At 40.2% G+C, this 19,753-nt stretch overlaps 2 protein-coding genes across 4 annotated transcripts in view; one reads left to right on the top strand and one right to left on the bottom strand.

Moving 5' to 3' along the window:
• The window catches only part of LOC105458241 (5-hydroxytryptamine receptor 2A-like), a 111,611-nt gene extending 101,208 nt beyond the window's left edge, over positions 1 to 10,403 (top strand). For 2 of the 3 annotated variants that reach the window (XM_011703407.1, XM_011703406.1), the window contains exons 5-9: positions 1,698 to 1,831; positions 6,293 to 6,436; positions 8,024 to 8,179; positions 8,532 to 8,692; positions 9,824 to 10,403. In XM_011703407.1, coding sequence (XP_011701709.1) covers positions 1,698 to 1,831; positions 6,293 to 6,436; positions 8,024 to 8,179; positions 8,532 to 8,692; positions 9,824 to 10,325 — 1,097 coding nt within the window. In that variant the 3' untranslated portion in view covers positions 10,326 to 10,403. Of the gene's footprint in view, positions 1 to 1,675; positions 1,832 to 6,292; positions 6,437 to 8,023; positions 8,180 to 8,531; positions 8,693 to 9,823 lie in introns of those variants that run through there. The other variant, XM_011703408.1, reaches the window with a different exon arrangement.
• Positions 10,404 to 15,293: 4,890 nt separating this feature from the next.
• Positions 15,294 to 19,470, bottom strand: LOC105458238 (putative pre-mRNA-splicing factor ATP-dependent RNA helicase DHX16). Its single transcript, XM_011703400.1, has 12 exons — positions 19,039 to 19,470; positions 18,788 to 18,956; positions 18,460 to 18,704; positions 18,171 to 18,370; positions 17,799 to 18,094; positions 17,183 to 17,487; positions 16,960 to 17,117; positions 16,596 to 16,869; positions 16,065 to 16,500; positions 15,888 to 15,993; positions 15,622 to 15,798; positions 15,294 to 15,524 (listed from the first exon to the last, which is right to left on the bottom strand). The coding sequence occupies exons 1-12, from the start codon at positions 19,208 to 19,210 to the stop codon at positions 15,393 to 15,395; spliced, it is 2,670 nt and encodes an 889-aa protein (XP_011701702.1). The 5' UTR covers positions 19,211 to 19,470; the 3' UTR covers positions 15,294 to 15,392.
• Positions 19,471 to 19,753: the final 283 nt, after the last annotated feature.

The following is a 19,753-nucleotide window of genomic DNA, read 5'->3' as shown; positions in this document are numbered from 1 at the left end:
CGTGTGCGCAACGATAAAAATTAAATACAGGGAATTAACTAATAAGTAATTGAGCAATAAGTAATGTAGCAGCAATCAAGAAACAATCACTTACCCAAACACCATGAATGAGCGACAGCTCTCTCGCCTCTCCCTCGGGTTGATCCACTACGCCCATTTCCCCCGCCGTCCATTTCCCCAACGCACCGGCGACACATATTCACACTCTGCGCATTAGCGAATAACAAGGCGAAACGCGGGAAATAATGCGACATGCGCGCGTCAGAAATCCCGTATCTACACAACACGACGCGACACAGAGCGATCGATATCCGATCGAGCGACAATCGATCGTACGAGCGGCTTGGCGCGTTCGCGCCTACAAGTACAGATTCATTCGGCACTCCCGACTTGTCGCGCGCGACGCGATCGCGAGGATACGGGGAGCACGCCAACATGGCGGACGCGGCCGTCCTGCGAATATCGCGAAACGGTGCAGATCGCCGGCCGGCGGATCTGATGCGTCGCGACGGCGATCCCCCGATGCTCCACTCGACGTTCCCCGCTCACGGCGATGCTCCCCGGCGTCCCGAATGTTGAAAATACTCGCGGGATGAGCTCGAACGAGCGGACAAAGTTAAAGGAGACGAACGAAGACGCGCGGAGTGACGCCGGGTCGATCGCGCATAACGTGATCGATCGAAAGACGCGGTCAATCGCAGCCGCGCGGGCCGACTAATACGACAAGACGATCGCCCGTTACCAAAGCTCGGCACTCCCGATCCCCGTTTGTACGCGAAACTCGCCCGGGACGGATAAAGAGACGCGAAAATGCGGAGCTGTCGCGACTCCGCTAATACACACCGGCGCGGCCGGCGTCGCTTTACTCGCGAGAAGTGACTAGCGATTCGAAAGTCAATCACGTGACGTCGCTAACTTCACGCGCCTCGCGCGCCTCGCGCGCGGCAGAGTTGTTTTCTGGCGGCGCAACGTCTTGATGTATTGATACACGAATGAAACGTTATTGAACGAATTATACTATTATTACGAAATATATTATTATATAACGAATTATATTATTATATTATTGTGTAAAAATAATTAGAAGAACATTGAATCATTGTTTGTTTATAACTTAAATAAAATAAATTGCACCATAAATGTTTGTAGAATTTGGAAAAACTCGAAAAATAATTGTCGAACTATGGCGTAATTTCTTATTTTCTCGATTTTCCTAAAAAATATTGCATCAAAGTATTATACATTTTCCTAAAAGATATTATTTACATAATAATTAGATTTATATGTGTCTAATACAAACAGAATAGTAATTATTGCTAAAATAGTACCTCTATACAATATTACTCTTGTTACTTACTATTATTGCGAAATATATTATTATATTATTGTGTAAAAATAATTAGAAGAACATTAAATCATTATTGTTTATAACTTAAATAAAATAAATTGTATCATAAATGTTTCTAGAATTTGAAAAACTCGATTAAAAATAATTGTCGAACTATAGCGCAATTTCTTATTTTCTCTATTTTCCTAAAAAATATTGCATTAAAGTATTATACATTTTCCTAAAAGATATTTACATAATAATTCGACTTATATGCGTCTAATACAAACGGAATAGTAATTATTGCTAAAATAGTATTTCTATGCGATATTACTCTTATTACTCACGATGGTACGTGTTTTTGTTACAGGGAACCTGTTCGTGATAGCGGCTATCTTGTTAGAGCGAAACTTGCAATCCGTAGCAAATTACTTAATCGTCAGTTTGGCTGTCGCGGATCTTATGGTCGCCTGTCTCGTTATGCCTCTCGGAGCTGTTTACGAGGTACGTAAGTTATCACATTAAATTAAGACTGCAAGTTATTGTCATGCAATCTAGCTGTTGGCGTGCTATACGACGAACGCCTGGCAAGAAACGCCGTGCACAACAGCGAGGTTTTTCGCGCCTGAATATGACAGAACGCGACATTCGCGAAATTAGCGAAAGGGAAACGATTCACCGTGCCAGCGATATCAATGCAATAACCATCATAGGGATTCTAACGTAGGGATTCTCTGTTCCAGAAATCCATTTCAGAAATATGGTGAACATTCACGTTTATAAAGTACAGTAAAACTGGGTAATAAAATATTAACTTGAATTGTGTTTCTTTTTTAGTGAGTGAGCAATTTAATGAATGAGTAATTCGACAATGTTACCTTTAACGTTAGATTAAATAATTAATTTGGAATATCGTCAGTAAGGTACGTTTTTAGCACGTGTAATGAAGGACACGTGTACATTAATTTTACCGCATTTCATGCATTCGGCTCACATACGCGAAATAAAAATTTTTGCAAGTTTTTCAGTGGAACTGTCAAGCTGCCGGCCATTCCCTTCACACATAGAAGTACCGTTCTCTTTCCGCGCATTACACTTTCATTGTTAAACATTAACCTACGGTCCGTTGCAGCCATTCACGGGCTCATAATGTCCATAAGAAACCGCGCGTATTCACACTCGTTTCTTGCGCAATTTTATACAACACGCCGACATTGTACTTAGGAAGAAAAAAGAAACCCCCGCTCGAGGCGAGAGCCGGGCGCGCGCATTCCTCGAGGATTCGGCACTTAAACGCTGAATTCTTTTAACAAAGTTTGGAAGAGTTTGTTAATTGCGCTCACCGTGACGGCGGCGAAAATATCCCGAGATAGCGCGATGCATCTGCAGCTGCAGCAATTCATTGTGTTCGAGTTTTGCAAATTTTCGCGGAGAATTTCAGTAACGAAGAGAATTGCGCAGAAAATATATATATATATATATACACATATATATACGAATTACAGCGAAGAATTTGACAATAAATTGTTAACACGCGCGACTTTGATTCGTGAAAATTGCGGTAGAATTCGCAATCGGCAACGCGTAGTAATTACGACGAGAGATAATTTGCAGTGACGTTTCACTTTGTCACATATGGCACGTCGCGTAATTAAATGTTTAATATTATGCATCGAGATTTCGAAGGGGGAGTCGCACGTGGAATTTTAACGCGCGCATTTTATTAGAATTTTATCTCGATCGTGGCATTTTATAAATGCCATAATCTCAAAAAAGGACTTTAATGTCACGACCGTGATGCTTTGAAAAGCCAAAGTAGTTTTCTATGCTTATACGAGAGGTATCTCTTACCGGGGCTGTTTCTCCGGCGCAAACGCAAACGACGGCGGAGGAACGTTACCGCATATACATATTCAACAATTAACGCGCGAGCATACAGGGATAACAAGCGATACAGCGTGTGTACATACGAATGATTAGCTTTCGATTCTGCTCTCGAGGAATTTCGCTACATTCGCTACGCCACGTGCACTTGTACTTAATTAATAAACGCCCGGTAAGAGTAAGCATATAGAAGCCCCTTGCGCTTTACAACATAATAGGAATAACATAAGCGTTAATTATCGCGGTGGCGCTTCGCGCGCTATTTAATTAACAAAGATTTCAGCGCGGAGATTTATCGCGAGAGATAACACACATCCGAGCGCGACGCGGGCCATCTCGCCGTATCTCCAAATACAATCCCGTTTTTAAGCACGTCCCGTGCGTTTGAAATACAGCGGGATTGATAAGCGTCAAGATTATACGGAGAAAATTCGCGCGCCGGTGATACGAATTCGACTACAATCGCGATGTACGCTTGAAAGTATTTTCTCTTGCGCCTGCACTTTCGTTTCTAGGATATATCCATTTAGCTTGATTACGCGCATTAGCGGCCCGTCTCTCTTTAACGGCGAACCTTGTGTATATATATATATATATATATATATATATATATGTGTATATATATACATCCTTATTTAGATCCCTCGTTTTCCTAACGCAGCTTCTCTCACGTCTTACCATATACCCTATAGTCTCCCGTGCGCGCGCTTTCCTGCATGTATCCCATCTCTCAGCACTTTTCTTCCTCCTCTATACTTTTTTTTTCTTCATTCTACTTTTCCCTCATATTATATTTCCACACTCTCGCTACATTTTACGACACGCACCCGCGTCCTTCTCGCTTTTCACAGACGTCTGCAGCGTAAAATAACTTCCCATCTCGTTTCCTTTAAGTCCGCCTCTCCATCGTCGCGTTGGCGTATCGATATCTCGTCCGCGCGTTATCGTTAATGTGGCGCAATTCTATTTCGATCGCCATTCAGCCGACGGCCGACGCTGCATTAGCGATTTTTACCGTCGTACATGTAGATCGACGACGGGACGCGCGCATCCATCCTCTTAACACGGACACATAGAAATTTATATGTCTGCCGTTTAATCCAAACATTTGATGGATGTCCGCTTTACAACCGCCTCTTTCGCCCGGCGTTTATCGGCGGACGCCAGAAACGTGCACGCGAACGACTTCATTAACTGCGCGTGTACACGCGACGCTTGATTATAAACCCTTTGGAGACTCCAGAAGATGCTTGATATGAGAAGAATTGTTAAGAAGGGCGATTTGCGTAAACGTTTTGGGCGCGATTGTTGTGAATAATCGCAACAATCGCGCCCAAAATCTAACGCAAAAGTAATTTCCCTGCATTACGATCAATTACACGGTCGGTCCCAAAAAATTTCTGAACTTCATTTAAAAATTCAATTTCTTATATGTAATTTTTGTAAAATTTTATTTATTAATTATTGAAAATAAATTCCATTTAAGGTAACATAGTCTTTACAATAATTATTTCAACAATTTCTGAAAATATCACTGATAAGCTTTTTTTGAAAGAAAATTTTGGAAATCTTACGATGGATGGTCAAGCACTAGGACATCTTTTGAGATCTTTTGAGATCCACTTGTTTGAGATCTTCGCTCTATTATGATTTTCTCGACGATTATCAAAAACTCTCACTTTTAACGTCACAGCAAATAAATAATGTAACATAGAGAAATGCAACTCTTCAGACTTAAAAATAAATTTTTATAAAACAAAATTCTATATCATTTCAACAGACAGCTTTAGTTATATATAACATAGAAAAGAGTTCGAAAACTTTTGGGACAGACCGTAATCTAAAAAGAAAATGGTCCACAACGCGTAGAATGACTTAAAATTAAACATTATTTTCCGCGTTTTATATATGTGTTTCATAATTTATATATACCTTCGTTTTTAAAAGTACAAAAATATTTAATCTGAAAGGTTACTAAGGTTAAAAATATGTGGTACAGTTAAACTTGTATGAAAAGTTTCACGAGAATATGTGTGTGACATAGAAATGTCTCTTGCATACAATTAATAATTTCACGTATGATAGATTGTACCGCGCCACCCCTTGTCGCGAGAATCTCGTGCGATCGTCGACGTTGAAACTGCTTCTCCATCGACTTCCGTATGCTACTTTTGAAAGGTGTTTATATTTCCGGAAGATGGATGCGACTCATCAACTTCCGGAATGTTCTAATCTCAAAGTATAAAGGAACGGATGTCTATGGGCGGAGGAGGCCGCCGCGCGCTGAAAGGAGGACAAGGGACGATTGGCTTTCGAAGATAGATTCCAATACCATGAATGGACTTTTAAGCAGGCATGCATCAGTTCTCTCCCCTCTCTCTCTCTCTCCTTACTTTTTCCTCTCCCCCCTCTCTCTCGTCAGCTTTCTTCTCACAACATCACTCTTACTGTCTCCCTTCTTGTGCTCTCCGCCGTTATCCCTCCGTCGACCATGGCTCAGCTCGGATGTTTTCCCTTTCGACCCTCAATCCGTATTTTCTCGTGCTCCCTACTGCGTGAAGAAACTGTCGCCCGAAACTATGTGCAATCCTTAACATATTAATCAATCGAACGTAGCACATACATAAGGTGGATAAAAATAAATTCTGTTTATCCGATATTTGATTTGTCGTATAAAAATTGATTTTTGCTTATTTGTGGTAGAGATTGCCAAGTGATATCTTGAGAAGAATTATAGCAAAGAATTAAATAAGTATGTGGTATATACATCGACGGAAAAGTAAAATTAAATTTAGGCGTAGATTCCTAATTATCATTACAGGCAGATTTTTATTCCTTTTGACTATATAATAGCATTATGTCTTCAGTTTTTAAAAAATATGCTTTTATTAACAGTTATATTAATCCAAATAATAATATTCAAAAAGGAGCAATGGCTCCATTTATCAGAGCGCCTAACTTATTCCGAGACACTCCGGTGCAAGACTTGCGAATTTCTCGCGCGGTCGCATCGATTTCTCGCCTATGCTCGCACGACACGCTAAGCTCACGTTCTCTGATAGATAATTCTGTTTATTGCAGATAAACTCGGGGTGGTCACTCGGTCCGGAGCTCTGCGACATGTGGACCAGCAGCGACGTTCTGTGCTGCACTGCCTCGATATTGCATCTGGTGGCTATCGCGGTCGACAGATATTGGGCAGTCACGGATATCAATTATATACAGGTTAATTAACGCCGTTGCGGTTATCGAGAGGAAGTCGGAAATTGTCCGGATGCGACACGAACGATACGGTCTTCGTTATCCGCTGTCGCTGACACTGCCACTCGCCACGCCACGCCGCGCGCCGCGCGCCGTGCCGTCGCCGCCGCCGCGAGATAGAGAAGAGCCGCGTGGGAGTTGACACGATCGAGATCGCGATGCGCGTACGGGACCCACATATCGTCTCGCGGATCTCTTTGAATACCCGGAAGATCACCGCGATACATGCATGGAAAATACAATTTTATCAATACGGAAGTGACGTATACGTGCATATGGAATCTGAATAGGATCTGGCGTGCGAAAGCCCGTAGTCGCAGGCTTTGCACACACTGTATCTGGAAAATTTCTCCGTCGCTCGTTAATTCCTCCTTTCTGCAGATTTACACGCATTTTATATCCACTCGCAGATATTTAATCTTTTTCTCCTTTTTGCGAACCTCTCCCTGCATTTTTAACACGCGCGGCGCTTTCAGTTTAAAACCCGAACGAGCGTCGTTCGTTTTTATCCATCCTATCTATCGAAAGTGTAATAAAAGTCCGATTCTTCCCCGCGTATTCAAGTCCGCGAGACAGACATTTCAGTGTACCTATATACATCTATATACATTTACCGTCGAATAAGGTCATGAAATCGCTCATAAATTTTCGTCGAAAATTGGGCGAAGGCAAATTCCGCTCTCAGCGGAGCGCGCACGCTGAGATGTAACGAGAATTACAGGGAAACACTATTCATGAAGTATGAAAAAGGGTAAGGCCGTAAAGCGAAACGACCAGGACTTCCCGTCCATAAATATGGTCTGACCGGTATGAGACGAGTATATGTTATGTAATACCCTCGGTGTATGGCCACTCTCCTCCCCTATGTGGATGATGGCTCAGGAGTTACTTCGGAATTAGCTTAAAGCTCGATAAGCTGCGTAGCGATCGGCCAGCCCCCGGTTGAATTTAACCGGCTAACTTGCATTTCCCAACTGATGGAAAGAGGCATATATCGGTCCCTTAGCTGGCAAGTCAATTATCTTACAAATAATGGAGCGTGCGAGGAATTGGCTTGAGTCATGTATCCTCAACACAGGAGATACGTAGATAAAGCAGGCGCCGCAATTTTCTCAAACGAGCGCGGAATAATATATTCTCTTTCTCTCTCGAAAAAACTAGGTTTACGAGCAAATCTAATTAAAAGTTTAATTTACTGATACAAGACAGTGTTCTTAGTAATGTACGGAGTCTTGCGGAAAGTATAAAATTTATCGGGCCACGGTTAAGTGCTTTATTCTAATTTTAGAGTTCCACAAAATGTATTGTAATAACGACGAAAACTTATAATGATATTATATTTATAACATATATTCATCTCAACTATGTTATTTAAAAATGTATTATATTAAAATTATATCGCAAATATTTAAACGGCATACTTACATAAAAATCAATTAAACCAACAAAACGCGCGGAAGAAAGTAAATCATTATTTAGTTAGTTTATATATAGTTTTGAAGCGATAAAATGACTGAGTACATCATCACAACGCCGTATTTCTATTTCAAGGCAAGGAATCCGAGAAGAATCGGCATCCTGATCATCGCCGTGTGGGTGGTATCCTTAGGAATCTCATTAGCGCCTCAGCTCGGATGGAAGGATCCTGATTATTTGGTCCGCATAGCCCAAGGGACGTGTCTCGTGTCGCAGGATCCTGCATATCAGGTGAGTGCTTCCGGAGAATTGCGAGCGGATCCGAAATAAGTACTTGATTAATATCCACGACTGGGAATTGCGCTCGTGTATTTGGCGAAATCGAGAAAGTGTTAACATCTCGAGAAACGTTACGCGGAATTTTGAGTTATCCTTATAGCCACGTCATAGTCAAACTTTTGCCTGTCAGAAATTATAATGAAAATGTCAGAATGGGGATAGATTTCCATTTTCTGTCTTCTCGCGAGATGAATGTTACCTAGATTTGAAAAGTTATAATTATTTAATGTATACTATACTTATGACGAGGGAAAGATAATCTCGTATATTACTCTAAAGTACACATTTAAATTATATTTTACAGATTTTCGCAACTTGCGCGACGTTTTACGTTCCACTACTAGTTATTTTATTCCTGTACTGGAGGATATTCCAAGCGGCGCGAAAGAGGATCAGGAAGAGGCCCGGCACCATCCTTCAGCCGCCGCGTGAACGAAGGGGCATCCTCAGACTCGTCACGAGAAGGTTGTAGTCATTTTGTTCCCTTCTATATCGATGGAACTCGACCTATTAGGTAGGGTTTCTGATTCGTGACAATAGGAATCGTCCTATTATCACGAATCAGAAACCCTACCTAAATCTCAAACGTATAATCGAACGTGTCATCTTTCGTAGTTGCAATAAAACCGAAGGTTTCGAAGGGCTCGAGGGGTAACAACGCGCTAAGCCACATAGAATAAATCACGCAGCCGAGCTGCTGAGAAATGGCGTAAATCCTTCACAAGATTTAGTCTCGCTCCCCTAATATCTTGCCAAGAAATCACATTCTTTATGGGGTTCATAATTTAACTTGTAAATAAATATTTTTATAGCACGCAGTATTTTATCTCAAGTGGCTTAGCATGCTCTAAGCATTTTTATCTCAATGACCAGTGCAGGCCTTTGCTACGAGAACAAAGGTATGAGTTTACCTGTTGATCGTTCTATCGTCAAAAGAACATTATCACTGCTTAATAATCGCATATCTTCTGAGCTCTATCGTCTTTAAAATAAATTGTGTTTGATATTACAAGCATTAATCTGCCATAAATTATTCTTCATTAAATTATCATTAATATCGTATAACAATTCGCTTAACATCGCTCCGAAACAACGCTGTCGCAATTTATTTTTTTTGCTATACTTCTTTACACTTCTATTAAATGGAAAATAATTTCTCCATCTTTATCTTGCTTCAAAATTCATCAAAAATACATGTAAACTCACACAGATTAATTTCATGTATTATTTTTTTCTCTTCTCTGCACTTATTGATTTAAATAATTATTAACATAATAATTAATTTTAATTCTTCCACATTCTATAGCTAACTGTAAATTAATATACCTTTTAGAACTACTATAGAAAAATGCCGTATCCCAGTATTTATCAAGAAATAAATATACGACTCATTTATACAGCCAACCTTCCATCGCTTCTTCACGACCTCTTCTCTCAACGGCCTTTCATAAAGATTCTTAATATCGCCGACCCCGCGTCGTGTCTCAAACACCGTCATTATTCGTGCGATAACGAGCCGACGACGGATGAGCTTCTCTCTTTCTCTCCCTGCCTCCTTCCCTTTGGCCAGCATAATTACGATTTATCTGATTGTAGGCCGCGCGAGGAGTCGACGGCGTTCACCATCACGAGAACCACGCCGGACCACTCGTCCATCTCGCCGGAGAAGTCGTCGTCGTACAACGGCGCGAACGCCACACCGTCGACGACGGTGACGCCGACGGCGATCTCGACGACGACGACGACCACCACCACGACGACGTTGACGAATCCGACGAGCACGAGCCAGCAGCAGCCGGTGGTCAAGTGCACGAAGCGCACACGCGAGACGATCGAGTCGAAGCGCGAACGTAAGGCGGCCAAGACCCTGGCGATCATCACCGGTGCCTTCGTCGCCTGCTGGCTGCCCTTCTTCTTAACCGCGCTGCTGCAAGCCACATGCCGGACCTGCCAGCCACCCGAGATCGTGTCCAGTGTGTTCTTGTGGCTTGGATACTTCAACAGCACCCTCAACCCCATAATTTACACTGTGTTCTCGCCGGAATTTCGGCAGGCATTCAAAAGGATGCTGTGCGGTGGTACGCGGGGACTTCGCTGACAGTGGATTTAATTCCTTTGCTCCGTGCGCGCGGCCGGATGAAGGGGATACGTGAAGCTGTTGTATATATGCAATATATATATATATATATATATATATATATATATATATACACATATGTATATTGCGCACGCTTTCTAACCCAACGTTTTCCTCGGTGTAATATCTGGATGCCCAACTCGTGTAATAATAGATGCCCAACTCTAAATATTGTTATATTAAGTGGATACCCGCGCGGTCTCATCTGCATATTTTAGATACAACAATATTGAGAGAAATTAACAGTTAACGTTATATTTATTTTTAAATATCTTCTCAAACATTACACACGATACATACACACGATCTTCAAGGAAATTTAACAAGGATGTCTCATTTTCTAGTACAACTGATGTTACCTTATCTTATTAATATATCTTTTATGTTTTTAATGATGTGAATTCCCTCATGAATTTTAGGATATATATTGTTCAAACCGCCTATCCTTGTACCAAAATCGATTCTGGCAGCATCTAGACACGACGGACAGTGTCCAACACACACTGCTTCTTTCCCTCACAGCTGTTCCAGATAATCAAGCCGCGTGCGCCGTTACTCTCGTAGATACTATTAATGAGCATGACTCGTTCTCGAGGTGAACAAAAGTGTAACTGAAATTCCACTTCGCGATTAGCGTTAATTATGTTTAACGTTAATCGACGAATCGAGAACGATTCTGTCTTAGAATATTTTTGCGAAACGCTTCCCTAAATCACCGGATAATCAAACGAACGACAATGGTGCAACATTACTCGCGATTTTGTTTAAGCGGACGAAAATACATATTTCACTGTATATTGCACAGATATTTCAATTTATAAATTTAATTCGCCGGAATTGAGGTCGGAGCACATTTTAACACGTAAACTGGCCGACACACGCACATTGACTTAATGAAAATTCTCGTCGCTCAAGAAACGTAAATTTAAGCTACGATTATAGATATTTTTTTCTTATAAGATATATAGGATAAAAATGTGGATAAGCAACGAGCCATATGAGTATCTAAGTAATATAGATGCTTAAAATTCACAATCTCTAATATTTTATTTAAACAAGGGAAATGTGGAGGAAAACGTAGATGGCTCTGTTAAAAGTTTCGGTTTAGCATTTAGCCGCGTAATGCACGTATGTACAGTTGACGCGAATCGAAGTGAAGGAAGTGAACACTGCATCTCGCATTTTGTCGTCCAGTGAAAGTTCCTTAAGATATGCTCTGACAGCGCGGAAAGAAAATCGCGAGGGGTGCTCTTGCCGAATTATTAATTGTACAGTACCGTGTAATAAGCGCGCGATAGTGCTTAGCGATCATACTTCCGAGCGTCACTGTTAAAAAAAAAAAAAAATAGCTATGTATAAAAAAATTTTCAATCTTGGCTTGTCTCTAAAGTAACGTACGTAATGACAAGTCTGAGTGTACTGCATTGATTAAAATATTCGCGACGGAGCGAATGCATTATATCGATCACAGATATACGGCAGGATGGATTCCCGCCTCCCCTCCGATCTCTGTCGCGATCGCGTGTATAAAAGTCCCACCCTTGAATAAGAACGCAACCTCAAGCTCGACTCGTGCTAGGTACATCTTTACGCTTTTCAACTTGGTTCGGAAAGTTAGGAGTACTCTTTGGGAAATTTCTCAAGCGCGCGCAAAAGATTTCTCGCCGCCTTACGAAGATTTGCTTACGCAACTTTTCTCGTACGGAGTTTTTTAATAAAGAAACTAAATAAGGGTATCCGCGCAACACAAGCGACAGAATTGAATAGAAAGGTCGCACGTATTCTCTTTCAACGATGTTACAGATTTATTTTCACGAATTACGCTTAATGTATAAAAATAGATAATAAACTGTAAACGAGTGACGATTAATGAATATAGTAAGCGCAAATATGAGGGAGAGGAACATATATGACGTCGCAATAAAATATCGCGATCTAAGCTTGTATCGCGGATGCAATGTTAGAATAAAAAAAAAATTGATTTTGCATGTATTACCTGTGTCTAAAATTACAATGTCCGGAAATGTCACTTTTATAGCCTTGCCATTCAATTCTGCGTCTTTATAGCCGAACGTAAGCCTTTGAATTTACATAGTAGTAGGATAAACATCCCGTACTATAGTATTACTGCATAACATGGCGGATGATGTTTAATTTACAGAGCAACGACTGATCGGGATCTGCGTTCACGTATTAAATGAATAGGAATTGAAAAGCGACGAACTTTTCGTTCGTACTTCGAGATGCCGAATATAAGTGCACGTGCATTCATTTCGTTTCTACGTCAACTTACGAGCCACTAGGCGCTCGCTACTTAGGAGTAAACATAGTTCTAGTCTAAATATAATAATGTATTAGGCAGATTGTGATAAACGGCGACAATAGTCTTTCTCTTCGTCAGAAATGACAAGACTTTATTCTACCTAATTTCCAAGTATACACAATTAAATAATATAAAATAAATGCTCTCTCGCTTAAGGAAGTTGAAATAAATAAAAAATACAGAAGATATGTTTGAAATTTACTTTTCATTCGTATTTGTAATTTTCCGCAACTTAACAATAATGGTTATTTATACTAATTTTTATTATACGCTGAATAACACTAAACGTAAATATACAAAATTAAAAAAGGAAAAATTACTAATTAATAAATATTATTTTTATCAGTTCGAGTTGTTTAAATTGAAATTTATGGATAAATTCTTCTCACTTCTGACGACCATTGTTGCTGAAATGACGGCAATATCGGATACGCTTGCGCTATCTAATTATGTCACTGGTCGTCGTTTTACTCACACGACATGACTAATAAAATATAACGTTTTCTTCACGTTCACTTTTTTTTTTTATGTAAGTCTCCAAGCAGAAAAGCAAGGCGTTGTCTGCCGAACATTTTCAGTAATTCCTAAGAGAGATGAAAGTCTCGTCGGCATCGCGATAGTTGAAGAAACAAAAAGAAAAGTAAACGAATACGTTCCAAATATTTTTATTGCGAGAATTGAAATTTATCGCGAAAAATTATAAAAGAGTACATTTTCGTTTGACAACCGTTTAATTTTGCAGATCTAAATATCAGACAAAGGACAGGAAGCCCTGATGATAACGTTAAAGGATCGATAGCGCCGCTCGGTATACCGAGCAAACAATGTTTGATGTGGTTAACACTCATTAATAACGTTCTGTCAAAGTGTCATAACGAAATTGATCGGAAGCAATTTGCGTTTGTGAAATGCGAAATAAGCTTCGGCGATTATACGGTGGCAAAATGTTCAGCGGATAACGGGGAATACCAGGGGTGGATTATGTAACGCTTGTAAATCGACAAACAATCGTATCGACGATCGTTTGCCTTCCCGCAAATATTTTGCCTCGTGTAAGAGATATATATACGAGGGAAAAAACGTGATGAAATTACGAGCACGCGCGCGTCTAGACGAGAGCGCGTTCGCGGAGCTGAGCGTCGAGATGAAACGGATGGTGTAGTCGGCAAGATAAATATTATCTAGCGAATTAAGTCTGTAAGACCACGTAATCATCCAGATGAAAACTTGTTGATATAAATGCCAGGTATGTTCACTTGAAGTCTTACGTCGAAGCATCGAGAGTAAAGAGCGGAAATGAGGAGGCGAGAGAAAAAGCAATATAGAAAAGAATGAGAGACGGGAAGAAAGAGCGCGAATGGAGAGACATGTATTTACAACGATGCTTCATGTGTATTTGTCTTTGCAATCATAAAATGAAATAAATCACGGAAAAGTTTGGAGAAACTTGCTTGAATGGCTTTTCGTGTGTTTGCATTGTCGGAGATATTGGTGTCTCGAAGTTTCCCGCGGTCCCCATTACGCATTGTCGCAGAAGTAATTTTATTTCTCTTGTTTTTTTGTTCATTCCATTAGCCACTTATTAGATTTTTTCAATTACCATTCTATCATTCGTGAGACATCTTTTCAACTCCCACCAAAGACCCACAAAAGACATCTAAATAACGTCACGAGAATCGGAACTCATAATTTTTTTTATCTCACATTTCGCTTTCCCCCAAATTTTCATAGATTGTTTATTTATTATTGTATGTTTATCTTCAATTAAATAAATTAAGTCAATCGATTGCATTTAGATGAAATATAAAAATAATGTAAACTCTTGTTTACACATCCTTCTTACGAAATCTTTTTAGATATTTGCACTATTCGCAGGATGTTGCATGCTTGAAATTTATCTCTGGAAACGCGTCACTGCACGTGATATGCGATGCATTAACGACATCACGAAACGATATTATATTCCTTTTCACGACGATATTCCATACAGGATCGTTTGTGCATTACGAGTTAATGTGCTATGCAACATCAAGATTATTATGGAATATCCGTCGACGCAATTATAAGGTTCCAAATATAACCAACAGTATATATACTATATGTATAATGTTTCATCCTGCCTCGTCGCATAGCAGCTCAAACACGTGCCGCAACTAAAACTGAGAAGTGCAATCCTCGAGATATTAATGTGTTTCATTTACTTAGCGCGACACTTCATTTTCTTATTGTGTATACAAAATGTTGCAAATCTGAACGGTTTCAGAAATAGATTATAAAAATCACAAGAAATAAATTGAAGTACACAACTTTTATTTCGTTAAACTGCATTATTTGAAAACAAAAATTTTATTTTATGAAATTGGATTTAAAAATAGAAAATTAGATTGGATTGAATGAGAAAATAAAAAGTTTTTATCTATAGAAATGGCACAATTAAAAATAAAGTGATTAAATATTTATCTTTTTCTATTTAAAATATAAAGATTACCTAAATTACTTAATAATGTATAGAAAACTTATAGACCAACGTATTAAACTTGCCATTTTTGTTGCACGAATATTTCAGAAAATAAAAGAATTTCTGGTACGTGATACAAAAATGGAAATTCAGGTGAGTAATAATTCTTTGTATTTATACATTGTATAAAAACATATATACAAAAAAATATAATTTAATATCACAGTTGAGATATATTACCAAATGTTTAATTCGTTCCATCTGGTCGTGATCTGCCCGCAACTTTCGGCATCTTTTTGTTCGTTGAATCTTCTATTTCTTTGGGCTTGTAATAATGAGGTGCCACCTCGAGCAGCCATTTGCTTTCAATTTCTGTCACCTACACGATGCATACGTATTTTGAATCTCAATGACGCAATCTCTTCTAAATTTTCGGAATTAAATTTAGATAAATCTATTACTTAATATTCACATACCTGACGCATAAATTCCTTCGTAGTGAGCACGAGTTCGTGATAAAGAAGCCAACGCGGAAGATCCTGGAATAGAGAGCTATTTGGGTGTATCGCGACTTGTTGATTATGCTTAGCAGTTTTGTAACAGCCTCCCTTCGATAAACGTGCCACGTGATAAAAATAACCGGCTGTAATGGCCTGAACAAAAAAATATTTCCATTATTTTACAAAGAATAATATCAATGACAAATAATATCAATGATCAGCATATTGTAATATTAACGTACCTTTCTAATGTTGACTGTTTCTGCAATTCCCGAGACCAATTCCATTTCGACACGCTGCATCAAGCCTACCAATTGTTCTCTAACATCCCGAGCCCGTTTCATAGATCTGGAAAGACAAATCGTAACAAAAATGTACTTTGTGAAACTTTATTAACGTCACGCACAACATCGACATACCTGTGTTGTATAAAATTTTCGTAACACCAATGTGTACTGAAGTCGCTCTGTGCCCATTGATTGTACACGTTAAGGAGAGTCAGATGATCGCCGCCGGGCACGTGGAAATTCTTGCGTGCAGCATCCGCGTGTATAATTTTGTCCTTCGGCCGATAAAAGATAGCGCCGTTCACCGAAAGCATGGCCGCGATAGTAGCTATCTCTTCCGAGCAGCGATACTTCTCGCTGGCTAACAGCATCTTCGCCATCATCGGATCCAGCGGGAACTCGGCCATTCTACGTCCGAGTTTCGTTAGTTCCCCGCGATGATTCAACGCACCCAGTGCGTACAGCTGTTCCATCGCCAAAATCAGTGTCTCGGGCGGTGGGGGATCCAAGAAATCGAAGTGCATCAAATCGTCGATCCCGAGAGCTTTCAAAGTAAGCACCGCGTTACCTAAAATCATCAAAATATTTTAAAAGAAATTTAGGGGATATAACTTAAAGGAGATAAATATAACTTGTAATTTTAACAAGATTATTGATTCTTACCCAAATTAATCCGTTGAATTTCAGGAACGGTGTTATCTTCAAGCTCGTGCTGATAAGCCCAAGCTGTGTACAAACGGAAGCACTTCCCAGGTGCTACCCTTCCCGCGCGTCCCGCTCTCTGATTCGCGGACGCTTTGCTGATCGGCACGACGATTAAACTCTCCATGCCGGTGCGTGGATTGAAATTGTTCTGCTTCGCATAACCAGGATCTATTACGTATACTATGTTGTCTATAGTTAATGAAGTCTCCGCTATATTGGTCGCCAGTACAACCTTAAAAATAAATGCAGAATTAATTAAATTTCGTTCGAAAGAGATTTCGAAAAATTGTTTAGAAGAATTTTCTTTTAAGAAGAATATTACCTTTCTCGCGCCAGGTGGAGTAGGTTGAAATATTTTTATCTGCATATCGCTCGGTAAATTCGCGTAAACAGGTAAAATCAAAAGTTCTGCCAATTTGCTCCCTAACCTTCTCACTCTCTCTTGCAACATTTCCTGACACGTCTCGATTTCCTCCTGCCCTGTGTATAAAAGTACATTTCGTTACGCCATAACGCGAAAGCATTTTAAATATTCTAACACTTACCAGTCAAGAACACCAATATGTCACCCGACGATTGCGTTACGTGAATCTGAATAATGGAAACTACACACGCCTCAATATAATCTGATTCCGGCGCTTTTGTATAATAAATGTCGACGGGAAAGCGACGTCCGGGTATCCTGAATATAGCAGCGTCGTCGAAGAATTCACTGAACTTCGTAGCATCCAATGTAGCCGACGATATTAGCAGCTTCAAATCGGGACGAAACCTCGCGATGTCTTTCACCAGTCCAAATAAAATGTCGGTATGCAAAGTACGTTCGTGCGCTTCGTCGATTATCATTACGCTAAAATATGCAACAAAGAAATCGATTTATTATAATAATTTATCGAAATGCTAAGATTTAAAGCCTGAACCGGTACCGACAATTTTCAAGTATATATTAGAGATTATTCGTTATTAAGTCTTTTATTCTTATTTTCACGTTCTCTCCTCGACTATTTGAGTTTATTAGCAATCAGTATACTAAGATTTAAAGCCTGAACCGACAATTTTCAAGTACGTTAAAGATTATTCGTTATTGTGCTTAATTCTTTTATTCTTATTTCCATGTTTTCCCCCTGATTATTTGAGTCTATTAGCAATACACATAGATACCTGTACGACGCTAAGTCAGGTTCACTGAGGAACTCCCGGTGCAATGTACCGTCAGTCATATACTTGATACGGGTACGCTGTGACGTGCAATCCTCGAAACGAATAGCGTAGCCGACCTCGTTGCCCAGCTTAACGGCCATTTCGTGGGCGACCCTCGCGGCCACCGACATGGCAGCTACACGCCGCGGCTGGGTGCATCCAATAATCTTACCGTCGTCCGCGAATCCAGATTCGTACAGATATTGAGGAATCTGCGTTGTCTTCCCTGAGCCCGTCTCACCTTCTATTATTAAAACCTGAAACACAAATACGTGATGTACTCTCGTATCCTGCAACGTTGTCCGGACACCCTGATGTCCGCTTTCCGCTTACCTGATGATCTTTGATGGCCCGTATCAAATCCTTCTTGAAGACATAAATAGGCAAACTCTTCTTCGTCTCCTGTATCGTCTGCAAACTTTTGACATGCGGGGGCGGACTCTCCTCGCGTTTCTTATCTTGCCCGGGCATATGCAGCACCTGAACAAACTCTATCATCTCGTCCTCCATGAGGAGATTGTATTCTTGTTGAGCTGCAATAGAAGATTGCAAGATTACTTGAAAAAAAGACACAGATCTCGTTGCATTAGCAATTATTTGTCCTCAACAATCTAGTATGTACCTTTCCTATCCTTGGCGCCAAAACGAAAAACAGCTGACGACATCTGATCAGACTCCCACTTGCTTTGCTCCGACTGCGGCGGTTCCTTGTCCGTTGTCGTGTCAGGTTCTTGCTCCGTCTTGCCCTTCTCAAGAGGCATGTGATAGCGTTGCATACGCTCGAGTTCCCTCGCCTTCTCATGCTCCTTTGCCAAGTGCAACAGCTGCTTCTTATGGGATCGTTCATGCTTTTCTCTTTCTGTTAAACTGCATTAAACAAAAAAAAAGTGGTTATCAAATCAATAATTACATCTTAAACAGACATTAATTGTGCATATCCATGAAATTACACGTTGTCGTCAAATAGATATTCGTCGTCGAGGATGTCGGCCTCCAGCTCTGCGACTTTGTCCTCTTTACGTTTCTCCAAGTATTTCCTACGAGACTCAACTCTCAATTTTGGTATCAGCTTATCCTTCGCGTCGGTCTCCATAATTTTAAGCCTCTTTGCCGCCTCGGCTGCAAAATGGGAGAGGGATAATAAGTAACTTCTTCTCAAATGCTAAATATCCATAGACCATCCTGTTTGACCAGAACTTACCAGCGCCGGAACCGGGGAGCGTGGCAACGTTACGTCTTTTACTTTCATCTTTCTCCCTGAGACGGCTGGCAAAGCTGTCTCTCTCCTTGATATCCTTCTTGCGACGTTCCTCCTCGCTGTCCGTATCCTCGCTCGAGGACTCTTCCCGCCTGTACCGGCTGTACTTGCTCATTTTGGAAGGTACAGGTTAGGGTTAGGTTATCCGCGTCTCCTTTGGCCTCCAAACTTTGGGATGCAGGAAAATTAATGTAGCGATAGATACCGCGTGCACAGACGTTCAGAATAGATGTACACTTTGCACGACAAGTAATAAAAAAAATATCAGTTTTTTACAATACTAAAATCTTATTTCTTTCTATCAACGTAACCGGTTGTTAGCCAGTTGCCGAGTTACTCCAGTTTACATTTACACAATACAGTATACACGCCGTTCATTCTTGTGTTTGGTGGCGCCGTGTTGCGGCGTGTCGCTCTGAGAAGTTCCTTTGTTTCCCACTGTCGATAAAATATTGTCCTGTTTTACCAATGTAAATTTAAACTTTCATTTTGGCATATCTCTATATATTTTTTATCTTTTTCTAGTTGTAAGAATTAAAAAATTTAAGATAAAGAGTAAATTAAATTGAGATTAAATTAAGTTAATCTACATAGAAATGAATGAACACAATAAAAATCTTGCTTGGGATTTTTTTTCATATTGCATTTTCTAAGTATT

The sequence above is a fragment of the Wasmannia auropunctata genome, unplaced genomic scaffold (genome assembly GCF_000956235.1).
Source record: "Wasmannia auropunctata unplaced genomic scaffold, wasmannia.A_1.0 LD334579.1, whole genome shotgun sequence".
NCBI lineage: Eukaryota > Metazoa > Arthropoda > Insecta > Hymenoptera > Formicidae > Wasmannia > Wasmannia auropunctata.
This window is presented reverse-complemented; position numbering and strand designations above follow the sequence as displayed.

Bases quoted from the DNA above. Each gene is read 5' to 3' on its own strand.
- LOC105458238 (XM_011703400.1), bottom strand. From the start codon at position 19,210: ATGAGCAAGTACAGCCGGTACAGGCGGGAAGAGTCCTCGAGCGAGGAT. The intron at 18,095-18,170 runs GTAAGCGGAAAG...TTTGTGTTTCAG, and splicing joins GGGCCATCAAAGATCATCAG to GTTTTAATAATAGAAGGTGA. The intron at 17,118-17,182 runs GTAAGTGTTAGA...TTTTATACACAG, and splicing joins CATATTGGTGTTCTTGACTG to GGCAGGAGGAAATCGAGACG.